The sequence below is a fragment of the Otolemur garnettii genome, unplaced genomic scaffold (assembly GCF_000181295.1).
Source record: "Otolemur garnettii isolate 467f Iridium unplaced genomic scaffold, OtoGar3 scaffold00002, whole genome shotgun sequence".
Classification (NCBI taxonomy): domain Eukaryota; kingdom Metazoa; phylum Chordata; class Mammalia; order Primates; family Galagidae; genus Otolemur; species Otolemur garnettii.
Window position 1 is genome coordinate 32,024,033 of NW_003852397.1, and position 14,632 is coordinate 32,038,664.

The 14,632-nt window shown below is 34.9% G+C and overlaps 1 protein-coding gene across 1 annotated transcript in view; it reads left to right on the top strand.

Moving 5' to 3' along the window:
• Positions 1–14,632, top strand: part of PIK3R4 (phosphoinositide-3-kinase regulatory subunit 4) — a 64,880-nt gene that overhangs the window by 8,835 nt on the left and 41,413 nt on the right. The window contains exons 3-6 of the mRNA XM_003781713.3: positions 5,626–5,759; positions 7,600–8,182; positions 12,257–12,391; positions 13,810–14,031. Coding sequence (XP_003781761.1) covers positions 5,626–5,759; positions 7,600–8,182; positions 12,257–12,391; positions 13,810–14,031 — 1,074 coding nt within the window. The remainder of the gene's footprint in view (positions 1–5,625; positions 5,760–7,599; positions 8,183–12,256; positions 12,392–13,809; positions 14,032–14,632) is intronic.

Consider the following 14,632-nt stretch of genomic DNA (forward strand, 5'->3'; position numbering starts at 1 on the left):
TGCCTCAGCCTCCCAAGTAGCTGGGACCACAGGCACCTGCCACAACACCTGGCTATTTTTTGGTTGCAGCTGTCATTGTTATTTGGTGGGCCCGGGCTGGATTCGAACCTGCCACCTTAGGTGTATGTGGCTGGCGCCTTAGCCACTTGAGCCACAGGCGCCAAGCCAAAATTTACATTTTTTCTACAATTCACTGGTTTTCAGTAGATTCACAGAGTTGTACAACAATCCTCACTATCTAATTCCAGAACATCTTTATCTAAAAAGAAAATCATTAGTACTTACTTCCTGTCCTCTCTCTCCATAGTTCTTAGCAACCACTGAATCTGTTTATGTTTCTGTGGATTTGCCTTTTCTGGACAGTTCATAGAAATGTAGTCATACAGTATATGACCTTTTGTGATTGGCTTCTACTTAAGTCTCATCCATGTTGTAACGTGTATTAATGCTTCATTTATACTCCATATAATAGTATATTATATGGATATACCACGTAAAGGGACATTGTACTTTCTACTTTTTAGCTATTCGGAGTTAGACTACTGTGAACATTCATGTATTAGGTTTTTGTGTGGACCTGTGTCAGCATCTTGGGATGTACCTCTGGTAACTCAGTTTAGCATTTTGAGAAACTGCCAAACTATTTTCCAAAGTAGCCAGGGCATTTTACATTTCTGTTGTAGTGTCTGAGGGCTCCAGTTTCTCCACATCTTCATTGACATTTGTTATTATCTTTTTAATTATAGCAATCCTGGCGAATGTGAAGGAGTATTTCACTGTGGTTTTACTTTGTATCTCCCAAATGACTAATGAAGTTGAGCATCTTTTCATATGTTTACTATAAATTCATATATAGTTAGGCAGTGCATAAAGATATGTACTTTGGTCATATCATATGTACAGCTATGGTCTCATAAGATTATAATGGAGCTGAAAAATTCTTATCACTTAGTTATGTCTTGACGATGTAACTATGTGATAATTAATAATAAATTTTGATAATAAAAATAATTTTTTATTATTTGAGATAAAAATGTTTTTGATATGTCATCAATAACTATGTCTTGATGACATAACTAAGTGATAATTAATGATAATTTTTGATAATAAAAATAATTTTTTTCATTTTGAGATTAAAAATGTTTTTGATAATTTTTGATAATAAAAATTTTTTTTAATTTTATTTTTTTATTTTGTGATAATAAAAAAATAATTTAAAAAAAATTTTGAGACAGGCTCTTGTTCTTTTACCCAGGCTAGCCTGCAGTGTGCAATAATAGGTTGGTCTAGTCTTGTATTCCTGTCTCAAGAGATCCTTCTTTCTCAACTACCCAAGCACCTGGTACTATAGGCATGTGCTATCAAACTTGTCTAATTTTTAAAAATATTTTTAGAGTTGGGGGTCTCACTATGTTGCCCAGGCTGATTCCTAACTTCAAGTAATCCTCCTGCCTCAGCCTCTAGAATTGCTGGCATTACAGACATGAGCCACTGGACTTGCCCCTCCCCTAAAATTAAATATTAAAAAGCTTAGCAATAAGATATAATGAAAAGTATTTTTGTATAGATTATAGGGTGTTGCTATTTTAAGCTAAGTGTTAATAACAGATGAGTCAAAAAGTTGTGCTGTGGCTTACACCTGTAATCCCAGCCACTCAGGAGGCTGAGGCAAAAAGACTTCTTGAGGCCAGGAGTATGATACAGTGAGACCCCATCTCTCATTAAAAAAAAATAAATCAGCCACATCACTTGAACCCACTTTGAGGATGCATTGAGCTGTGATCTGTTGCTGTACTCCAGCATAGGCAACAGAGCAAGGAGACTCCATCTCTTAAAAAAAAAAGTTTAAAAAGTTCAAAAGTTTATAAAGTAAAAATGTTACAGTAAACTAAGGAAGCTAAAGCTAATTTATTATTGAAGAAAGGAAAACTTGTGTTGATAAACTTAATGTAGCCTACTTGCTCAAAAAGTCTACAGCAGTGTATATTAATGTCTTAGCCCTTCACATTCACTCACTTCTCACTCACTGATTCACCCAGAGCAACTCCCAGTCCTATAAGCTCCATGCATGATAGGTGCCCTATGCAAGTTTACCATTTTTTAATCTTTTATGCAATATTTTCACTATACTTTTGCTATGTTTAGATATGTTTTGATGCATAAAGACTTAACATTGTGTTACAGTTGCCAACAGTACTCAGTAAGGTAACCTACTGCAAAGGTTTGAGTACTCAGTAAGGTAACGTACTGCAAAGGTTTGTAGCCTATGAGCAGTACACCATAGCTTGTAGTTTAGGTGTGCACGATCTATGTTTGTGTTTAAGTACACTGTGTGGTCTGTTCACACAATGATGAAATCCCTACTGACATGTTATTAAGTGAAACATGACTGTATTTTCTTTGGAAAAATGTCTATTCAGATATTCTTTTTCCTTTTTTAGATTTCTTTGGCCTTTTTATTATTAATATGTAAGAGTTCTTTTATATATTCTGCATGCAAAATGGAATAGCATTGATGTCTGTTTTGTTTCTGGTCTTAGAGGGAAAGCATTCAGTTTTTACCATTAAGTATAACATTAGCTATGGGATTTTCATAGATGCCCTCTATCTGTTGAGTACTTTTATCATGGAAGTGTTGGATTTTGCAACTGTGCTTTCTATGTCTATGTGTTTCTTCCCCTATTATGTTGTATATTCATGATTTGATCATGTGTTGAGATGATCATGTATTTCTTCCCCTGTTATCAATTTACTATTAATGTTGTATATTCATTGATTGTTTTTCACAAATAGAACTTTCTTACATTACTGAAATAAATCTTAACTTGGCTGTGGTGTATAAGCCTAGATCCAGTTAGGTAATATCTTTTGAGGATATTTGTGTCTATATTCATCAGGGGTATTAGTCAGTGGTTTTCTTGTGATGTCTTTGTCTGATTTGCTATCAGTGTAATATTGGCCTCATAGAATGAATTAGGAAGTCTTCCTTCCTCTTCTTTTTTTTGGGTGAGAGCAGGAGGAAGAATTATGAATGAGTGTTTAGTCTTTTAATGTTTATTAGAATTCACTTGGTAAGCCATCTGGGCTTGCACATTGTGGGAAATTTTTCATTACTAATTCAAGGTCTTTACTTAGAGGTTTACCTCAGATTTTTCCATTTTTTTAAGGCAATTTTGGTACTTTGTCTTTCTAGGAATCTATTTTGTTTAGTTTATCCAGTTTGTTGTCATACATTTGTTCAGTGTATTCTCTTATAATTCTTTTCTTTCCTGTTGAATGAAGGTTGGTGGTAAAATGAGTTAGAAGGGGATATTACTACGCAATTTGACTTGCCTTTCCTCTTAGTAAAGGTTTGTCAATTTTACTGATTTTTTTCAGAGCACCAACTTTTGATTTTGTTGATAGCTTCTGTTGTGTTTTTATTCTCTATTTCATTAATTTCTGCTCTAATTTATTATTCCTATCCTTCTGCTTGCTTTGATTTTAGTTTGCTTACTTTTTCTTCTATCTTAAGTTGTTCTGAGCTGTTTGTTTTTTAAACATAGATGTTTATAGCTATATGTTTTCTCTAAACACTGCTTTACAGTACCCTGAACCCCATAAATGCGTCAGTGTACAAAGTTACAATTTAATAAAAAATAATTAAATGGGTGGCACCTGTGGCTCAAAGGAGTGGGTTGCCATCCTCATATACTGGAGGTGGTGGGTTCAAAGCCCAGCCCTGGCCCAAAACTGCAAAAAAAAAAAAAAAAAAAAAAAAAAAAAAATTAATGCTTAGTTGCATTCCATAAGATTTTGTGTGTTGTGTTTTCTTTTTCATTGACCTATGTTGTAAGTTTCCTTTAATCCATCAGTTATTCAGGAGTGTCTTGCTTAATTTCTATATATTTGTGAATTTTTCAAAAACTTTTTTGTTATTTATTTCTGTTCCGGTAATTCCACTGCAGTCATAGTTGGTATGATTTCAGTTCTTTTAAACCTAACTGAGGCTTGTTTTATGGGCTAGCACAGGTCTAATCTGGAGAGTGTTCCATGTGTACTCGAGAATAATTTATATTTTGCTGTTGAGTAGAGTGTTCTATTGGTGTCTGTTAGATACAGCTGGTTTGTCGTGTCGTTCAGGTCTTCTATTTCCTTGTTGCATGTCATGTTTTTAATAGCTGTTGTTTGAAGTTGTTTAAGATTTGTCCTTATATAAATAGAAATTAACAAATTTAGTGAGTGTTTGTTATATGTCAGGAACTTAGTTGCTGGAGTTTTTTCAGTGAACAAAACAGAGAAAATCCTTTCCTCATGGAGTTTGCATTCTAGTGGCAAGTATAGATATACAGAAACAAATGTGGATCATCCCCAACATTACATCCTTTTTTTTTTTTTTTTTTTTTTTTTTAGAGACAGAGTCTTACTTTATCACCCTTGGTAGAGTGCCGGGGCTTTACAGCTCACAGCAACCTCCAACTCCTGGACTTAAGTGATTCTCTTGCCTTATATCCTGATTTTTCAACTTTACTATGGTACAAAAACAGAACATATGTAGGAGAAACTGTGTTTTGAATACCTATACAGCCATTCTGCTTTTCACTTTCAGTACAATATTCAGTAAATTACATGAAATAGTCAACACTTTATTATAAAATAGGCTTTGTGTTAGATGACACAACTATAGGCTAAGATAAATGTTTTAAGCATGTTGGAGTTAAATGTATTTTCTACCTAAGATATTTTCAATTTGTGATTAGTTTATCAAGATGTAACTTATCATAAATTGAAGAGCATCCATATATAAAATATAATCTGGAAGTTGTTGTGGAGAAAAAAAATAGGGAATAGGAAAGAGAAAAGAGAATGTGCGTATAAAGATGTGCTATTCCCCAAATGTGCCATATGGGGAATAGCATTCTAGGCAGAGAGACCAGCAAGTGCCCAGGCTGTGAGGTGAGGTTATGTAGGATCTCTTTGAAGACTTGTTAAATACATGTCACATAATGAGTCCATGAATTGCTTTGTCCTTTTGAGAATGTAGATACTAGTTTGAAAATTATCTAAGTACAAACTCATAGTTATTCCACTTTTCCTCTCATGTAACCACACCTCTTAGCCCTTCACATTTTATGTTTGCTCACTGGGTATTTCCTATCTTCCTTCTTAGAGTGAAAGCTTCATGAGGACAGTGATTTTATCTGCTTTATGTACTGCTTATTAGTGCCTAATGTATAGTAGACAATCACTTTTTTTGGTTCATGATGAATAAATGAATTGTCAAATGTGACTTTTTAGTAGTTATGAACTTAATGCTTACAAATCCGTACTTTAAGAAGAGTTTTGTTTTATCACTCTATATGTAAATACATATATACACACACCTTCATTTTAAATTATAAAATGTAAGTAGTTTAATTTTTTTAAGAGGGAGGAAAATTGGCTCTTTTTTGACTTTAGAAACTGATGTTCTCATAATAGGCATTTTCCCTATATGCTTGTAGTTGTATGTTGGATTAAAATTTTAAATTTAATTTACTTTGGGATTTTTGCATTTTGGGTTTTATGAATTCTCTGAATTCTTAATCTATATTGCATGATACTTTGTATCTCATTTCTAATGTGATTATATCTGCTGTTTTCCAGGTTGTGTGATAGCTGAGCTTTTTACAGAAGGTGTACCATTATTTGATCTCTCTCAACTTCTGGCTTATAGAAATGGACATTTTTTCCCTGAACAAGTGCTAAATAAAATTGAAGATCGCAGCATCAGAGAACTGGTAACTGTGTTACAAGTATTAGCCATAAAGTTTTAAATAGGATTATGTTTCCACTTTTGTATTAGTCAGCTTTTTGGAACGTTCAAATTTGAAACAAAGTAGTAAAGCACCATGAACTAATACAAACAGCCTATTGTTACTTTCTTAGAAGAAAGGTACTACAGTAGAATCTCCATAATTGACCACCTCCCTACATTGACTACTATGTGTGTTGACCAGTTTGTTAGAGTCCCTTGGGTGGTAAACTTGCAGAGGCTCTTCTGTGTTTTTTTCTCCTGAGTCACAGAATTTAAAAAAAAAAAAAATCTGTTTTTGCATTAAAATCTTCATCTGTACATTGGACAGATTTGGAAGGTGGTACGGAAGTGTCTGGGTATTGGAGAGTTTGTCCTGAATGAAGCTTACTGGTAAGAAATGAAGGAGATGGACATCTAAAATGAAGGAGACAGGAAACATCAACTTGAATTTAATACAGCAATATAGGGCCATTTCATACAGAAGCATTGGCTTTGTATACCTATAGAATCACATGTTAGTGTAGCACAAGAGGTGTGAGGAATTCTGTGCGTCAAATTTACCTAAGACATATATCTACATTACTGTTTGAGGGCATCTTTGTAAGTCAGTCATATGGTAACTAATGCTTGTGATGATGACTCTGACCCATAGAAAAGATTATGGTATATTGAGAATATTAGAATATTCTTTACTAAGGTAGGGACATATATAATACATTTTAATTTCTCTAAAAAAATGGAAAATATTAAGGAATGAGATGCTTCAGAGGAAGCCAGTTTAGCTGAGGTCCAGCGAACAGTGGCCTAGATTAAGAATTGGCAAACCTGATGTTATTTTGGTTAAGTAACTTCATGTTTTTGAGCTTGTCTTTTCTTAACTATGAAAGGACTGAATTTGCTTAATCTTTAAGTCTTAATCCAAATCTAAAAGTAATTCTATTAGTTTACCTATACCTTTCTTTGTAGTGCATTTGATTCCTTCAAGTTTAATGCCAGATTCTTTTGTAAAATATAGACAGAAATGTCAAACCACTATATACATTTTTATGACATTTTATATATTTAAATAATGACTGATAATACTGTGTGTACCCAGGAAAGACTGAACTATGTTTTATATTCTAAAAAAACTTATTCTCCTAGGATACTATGTACAGGATAAATTCAAATTAGGTTTATAGTTTGTATTGTTTGCGGAATTTAATGCCTCTTTTGCATTACTTTAAAAACTTAAGCCACTGATGTCCCTTTTGACCAGATGTTAAAGTTATACCTAAATCATGTATGCCTTTGGACTTGTGGCAGTCAAGTAATCTAAACCATAGCTCTTAACCTGGGATATGTAAATGGATTTCAGGAGTTTTTTGATTCCTTCTAGAATTGTGAGTAATTTTGTATGCAGAATTTATTTGTATACATTTTCCTTTGGAGGCGACAATCCATTTCTTTCCTCAAATTTTCAGTGGTATCTTTGGCTCAGAAAAATTTGTGAGAATTCTTGAGTTGTGGGGCCCAATATATTGTATTATTTCCTTGTCTTAAATAAATGAGGATTACTGAATCAGAGTGTAACCTCCTCTTTATGTGTTAGGGCCATCTGTAATACATTTGTATGTAATTTCTTATTGTGTTCTAGGATGATAGAGTCGCATGTCATTTAGTAGTCAGGTTCTAAAGGTAGTTTGTCAGGTGAACGTTGAGAATCTAGTTAGAATTATCTTGAAAAATCCTTTAAATCATGTGTAGATTGCCCTTGTAGCTTTTATCTGGTTTAGTTTTCTGTTATCAAATTTATTTTTATTCCCTTTCTTTCCTTGCTATAGGTAACTCAGATGATTAACCGTGAGCCAGATAAACGCTTAGAGGCAGAAGATTACTTAAAGCAGCAGCGTGGCAATGCCTTTCCTGAAATATTTTATACTTTTCTTCAGCCCTACATGGCCCAGTTTGCCAAGGAGACATTTCTCTCTGCAGATGAGCGTATTCTGGTTATCCGGAAGGATTTGGGCAACATTATTCACAATCTCTGTGGACATGATCTGCCAGAAAAAGCAGAAGGAGAACCTAAGGAGAATGGGCTGGTTATCTTGGTGTCTGTTATAACATCCTGCCTACAGACCCTCAAATACTGTGATTCCAAGCTTGCTGCCTTGGAACTTATTCTCCATTTGGCCCCAAGATTAAGTGTAGAAATCCTTTTGGACCGTATTACTCCATATCTTTTGCATTTCAGCAATGACTCTGTTCCTAGAGTGAGGGCTGAAGCCTTGAGGACGTTGACCAAAATCCTTGCTCTTGTCAAAGAGGTTCCTCGCAATGATATCAATATTTATCCAGAATATATTCTGCCAGGCATAGCCCACTTAGCCCAAGATGATGCTACTATTGTTAGACTAGCCTATGCTGGTAAGAATCCAAATAATAGCCTTTTAGATATTTTTTAAGTTAGTAACTATAATACCTTTTATTTTTCTGATTTCTTTGGGAATTCCAAGTGTGAACTTTGCTCCTTGAACTATTTGTGTAGATTAGCTATAATATTTATAGCTAATCTGCTCCTGGGAATTAACTTTTGTGTGTTCTCTCATTTTTTTAAATTATCAGAATTGTCAAGTGAAAATAAGCATATAATACAGAATTTTGTGTTTTTATTCGGACTACTACATTTAAATTGGAATAAGACTAATGTTTACACGCATGTACTTATGAACTAGTGTCTTTAGGCCTTTAAAAGTTTCTCTGAACAAATATACTTTTTTGTCAATTTTAGGATACTACAGTTTTGTTTCGTTTTTTTTTTTTGAGACGGAGCCTCAAGCTATCCCCCTGGGTAGAGTGCCATGGCATCACGCTCACAGCAACCTCCAACTCCTGGGCTCAAGTGAGTCTCCTGGCTCAGCCTCCCAAGTAGCTGGGACTACAGGCGCCAGCCACAACGCCTGGCCATTTTTTGGTTGCAGTCATCATTGTAGTTTGGACGGTCCGCTGGGGATTCAAACCCATCATCTTAGGTGTATGTGGCTGGCGCCTTAGCCGCTTGAGCCACAGGCACCGAGCCAGGATACTACAGTTTTATTGCCGATGAAAAGATTAATTTTGCTGGGTAATTTGGTGTTGAAAGAACTCAGCATTTTTTTTATTTTGTGAGAAAGTCTCACTCTGTTGCCTGGACTAGAGTGCCATGGCATCCTAGCTCATAGCAACCTCAAACTCTTGGGTTCACGTAATCCTCCTGCTTCAGTCTACTGAGGAGCTGGGACTACAGGCACTCACCATGACACCTGGCTAATTTTATCTATTTTTGGTAGAGATTGGGTCTCTTTCTTGCTCAGGCTGGTCTTAAACTCATGAGCCCAACCAATACTCCCACCTCAGCCTCTCAAATGGTAGCATCGTGGGCATGAGCTACTGTATCCAGCCAGAACCTGGAATATTAATTTACTGAATTTTAAAATCCTTTTTCCACTTACTATACTGGTTAGAACATGTAGCTTTTTTGTGATGGAGGTAGGTGTGTTACACATACCTACTTGTTTTGCTTGTAATTTTCACTCAGAAAATTAAGTGATGCATATTTATGTTTTTAGTTCCTCAAGTTCTGAAAGCTTATTTTTGCTTGGAAAGTATCACTGGAACATTTACATAATTTCATAATTTATTTCCATGATGTAATCAGATGGAAATCAAGGACTCTGTTTTGAAGTCTTTGTAAATAGGACATCATAAATGTGTCGTGATGATATTGTCACTTTTTGGAAAAAAACTTGCTTAGTTTATTCATTTTATCATTTACCTGTCATTATTTTAATGGAATGTGAAAAATGGTCTTTGAACTGTGGTCTTACCTCTAGGCATGTCCAACAAGTGAATGGTGTTTATAAGTTTATTTTTTCTATACACATATTTTTTATTTATGCTTCTCTTTCTGCCTATTTATTTTTTTATGGTTTCTGGTTTCTATTACTACATATACATAAACTTCAGGCCTAGACATCCAGGATTTCTGTAAGGTACATCAGAGTTTGTATTTATAATATAACATATTTATAATTCACTTGACAAATATAAATAATTGAACCAGATAAAATCAAGTGAAATGGAGGTTTATAGATTTTAAAAACAAGCTGTATCTTTCTTTACCAGAATTTTATGACCCTAGTGTTTGGTCCGGTGTATCTTGATCTGTTCTGAATTGTGTTAAAAAGGTATGGTTTTGATGTGTTTGTGCCATAGTAACATACTGACATCCAGTTACTAGAGTAGTATCTGTAGCATAAACATAATAGCTGCTATTTATTAGCTGTGTGTCAGGGCATTTACTGCTCTGGGTTATTGTTAGGGTTGGTTAGTAAGATCTTACAGCTAACCCTTGTAACAACCTTGAACAATAAATGCCATATTATTTTCATTTTCTGGGTAAAGAAATTTGGATTAAGAGAGACTAAATAGCATGACCCAGTTTTATCTGGCCTAGTTCTCAGTTCTCAGAGCTCCTGGTCTAGACCTTGGTTTTGAAGCAATCCTGCTTTTCTTTGGCCTCACTGGGTCTTTATGGTCAGAGTCCACAATAACTCAGGCTCAGTGCCAGCACCTTGCAGTGTTGCTTCTTCATGGCCCAGTACATGAAAAAGCAGCCTTTTAAAAAATAGAGCAAGAAGTCTTTTTGACTTCATATGGCTAATATAATTAAAACACATGTCAGTGATTATAAAAGTTTAAAGCTAACTTTTTTCCCCCTTCCTTTTTACAGTAATTCTTTTTTATTTCAGAGATGCTTGTATAGTTTCGTATCCTGTGTAAAAGCAAACTTTCAAGTGTGCTGTGGTTTATGGGCTTGAATGGGGGAATAAGTGTAGATTTACTGAGACTTTATAGGTGTCAGGCAAGCAAGAGACTTTTTCTTATAAAGATATACTCTTTAAAGTGGGGATAGTCTTCTAGAATTTTGGCTTCTTATCAAGAGATGGCTTTTAAAGACAGAAAAATTCTGTCTTTAAAAGAATGAGCAGGGATTATAGGATAGTAATATTTTGTTTATGTAGAGGTAAAATTTTATTCTTTTGAGTGCAGTGTAAAGCATGGCAGTGATGGGGAGGAGGACCTCAAGATGAGGACGATCACTGTGTTTGATAGACTCAGAGATCTCACTTACTATAAAGTGTATTTTCTTTCTTTCTTTTTTCTTTTCCTCCCTCCCTCCCTCCCTCCCTCCCTTTGTCATCCTTGGTAGAGTGCTGTGGTACCGTAGCTCACAGCAACCTCAAACTCTTGGGCTAAAGTGATCTTTTTTGCCTCAGCCTCCTGAGTAGCCGGGACTATAGGCACCTGCTACAATGCCTGGCTATTTTTTCTGCTTTTAGTAGAGACTGAGTTTTGCTCTTGCTCAGTTTGCTCAGTTTGGTTTCGAATTCCTAAGCTCAAGTGATCCTCCTACTTCAGCCTCCCAGAGTGCTAGGATTGCAGATATGAGCCGCCATGCCCAGTCTGTAAGATGCATTTTGATTTCAGAGATGTTAAAAGGCAAGGGAAAAGTGAGTCTTATTTTAAGTGTTAAGTTTAAGGTAGTGGAGTTTTATATTCACTGCTGTTCATTGCTAAGAAGGAAAAGAGTATATAGTCTTTGGTTTAATGTCATATGTTAAGCCTGGAAGTGGGAGGCAAGGAAGGATATAGATACAAAAGTAAATGAAAATGGAATGAAAAAGAAAGTATAAGCAAAATGTAGACATAATTGATAATAAATGACAGCAGAAATATTAGACGTAGGTATTCTGCAGTGGTGTGGAGTTTCAGACAGTCTTAGTATCAGAAGGAGAAAGAGTAAGGTTGAGCAAGTACAGAAGTGTGGCAAACAGTCTGATGCTTTGGTCCACTAGGAACTTCAGAGTATCACTTGTAAAGCAATCAACAGTGGTTTCTTTTTGAGGTAGCTGTGACTCATGGGTGAAGAAACCGAGACTCAGATTGTTTAGACAGCCAGCTAATAACTGGTAAGGTCAAGATTTGAGTTCAGTTCTGTGTGATTTCAAAGCCCAGCCTGATCTGTTATTTTAGTGTGAATGTTTCTGTGTCAGTCTAATAAATCTGTTATTTGTCAAGATACTGTTTAAAGACTAAGTCTGTGCAGAAGAATTAAGCTAGTTTTTCCTCAGTATATTTGGGTGGTATATTTTGGGTTATATTTGTATTTTTTTAAAAAAGCTTATAAGAGGGGCCCTTATCTAACAAATGCAATCAGTGTAACCTGGTTCTGTGTACCCTCAATAAATCTCCAACAATAAAAAAAAGAAAGCAGCAGTTGGGAAAAAATAGTTGTAGATTATGAGATTAACTACTAAAATCTGATTAGGTTAAGTAATAAAAAGAAAAGTCCTGCTTTCTTCCTTGGTTTTGTGACTGTTACATGTATAAAAACTTGAGGAAAAGTTATAAACAACACAAAAGTTTAAGATTATAATTTTCTCCCTTTTTATCTTATAGAAAATATAGCTTTGTTGGCAGAAACAGCTCTGAGATTCCTGGAATTAGTACAGCTAAAAAATCTCAATATGGAAAATGACCCCAATAGTGAAGAAATAGATGAAGTCACGCATCCAAATGGAAATTATGACACAGGTTGTAAAATTTTCTCTTCCAGAATTCCTATTATTTGGAATGATTGCTAGTGCTAACTTTTAAAAACTATCATTTATCATTTTCATGTAAGAGGCAGGAATACCAGATTTATAGTAGATAGGAAGGATCCCTGGTGTCTGATTGCTGTATTGTCATACACAGTTATCTAGTTGGAAAATGATCAGCTTGTCGCCACAGTTATTAAACTTCATTGTTTTTCAGCCAAAATTGATTTGTGAGAACAGTAAAGCTAGCTAAAATATGTAATTCTCAAAAAGAAAAAAACTTTAGAAACATCACAGCTGAGGAATCTAAACTTTTCTCATGCGAGTATATTCTGAGTATCTAAATCATGAAGTGTTTTTATTTCGTACTATCTGTACCTTACATATCAACTCCCTCCCCCTTTAATCATAAAGGAACAGATGTGATGGTAAACACAGTGGGGTCAAACTCCTCCTTGTCTTAGGTTTGTTAGTATCCGTACAGCTCTTTGCAGGCTTTTGGTAAATGTTTGGAGAGTGAAAAGTTCAGAAGTAAAATCATACTCACTATAGTCTCAGATGTTTCTTAATTGGTAAAAACTAGAGAAGTCAAGTTTTTAGATTTTTATGCTGTAAATAGCTATGATGGCTGTTACTTCTTTGAATGGCACCATTTTTAGGCAGTGTACAGTGGAATAGTTTTGAACTTATAGGAGGATATATCAGGAAGGAAATCCTAGCTTGCTTTTTCATAGAATTACTTGGAAAATAATACTGTTCTACATTCTATAACCATGTAATTGGAGCTTTTTAGGTAAAGAAATTAAATGTTGGAACTTCTTGGGAGTTAAAATTAACTTAAAGTTTTTCTTAAAGAGAGTACATAATTTTACACATTGGACCAGTTGCTTTTTCCCTTGATAGAAAGGACTGTCTAAACAGTAGCCTCTGTCCTCATTTACTTAGTCAGTAAATAATTGTTAAACATTAGCCCTGCCTCAGACAGTTATGAGTCTGCTCTTAGCCTAGCACTAGGGATATGGTAGTGAATAAGACAGGAAAATCCATGCTTTTGACTTTACTTATTTTGTAAGAGAAAGACAGACAAGTAAATAAAGTAAATAAATACATATAAGGGGAGGGCGAGGAGGAGATATGGTCAGAGAAGAAGCCAGTCGCTAAATAACTCATAAATGGAGCTGCTTAATTAGTGAGAGAGTAACCGTGCAGTGGCCTCTGCTTGTTAGGCTCTTCTTCAGTTTGTATCTCATGTTCCCATCTTGCACAGCTGTGAGGAGTGGAAAAGCTGAGTGATTAAGACCTGTCTTGGTGGCTTCTGTAATCATTCTGTTCCTCTGATGAGTATGAAAAAAGACTAGGACTGTATGTATGGGGGAAAAGGTTGATCCTGTCCTTATGTTTTTCTCTTTTTAGAGCTCCAAGCCTTACATGAAATGGTCCAGCAGAAAGTTGTTACTTTGCTAAGTGACCCTGAAAATATCGTAAAACAAACGTTAATGGAAAATGGAATAACACGACTATGTGTATTCTTTGGAAGACAGAAAGCCAACGATGTTTTGTTGTCCCACATGATCACTTTCCTAAACGATAAGAATGATTGGCATCTCCGTGGAGCTTTTTTTGATAGTATAGTTGGTATGTTTTTTGTTTGTGTTCAAGTTTATCTTTAAGATTAGTTGGTATGTTTTAGTTTGTGTTCAAATTCATCCTCTCAAATATTTCTGTGTCATCTGAAGGATAGGTGATGATAATACTAAGCTTCATTAATAATTAAATGAGTTATTTCTGTTTTCATGTGCTTTTGGATGATGGAAGTATTTTAGCTGATCCCTTGGTTCATCTGTGATATGTCCATGTGAAAAAATACCATATAGTCATTAAAAACTATATTTTAAAAGAATAACGATCTGGGAAGGTATCATGAAATGTTGTTAAAGTGGCTGAAGTAGGTAGCTGTGTAAAGGTAAGAGTGATAGAAATTATGTTTACAAAGATGTTTATAAAACAAAAGTAAACAAACATCCCTTTTAGATTCAGAAAATAATAGTTAAAATATAATTATGGCTGAAAAATCAATCTGCTTGGCAAGAAATGAAAACTAGTTGCCAGAGTTTTTCCACTGATTGCGCCCCATTCTGGAGGGAGAGGGATTCGAGGGTTCACTTCTGTGGTTCATCTTGCAAGGGTACAAGTGAATCTTTCTATGAGTAGAATATGAATGTTTTGACATAATAAC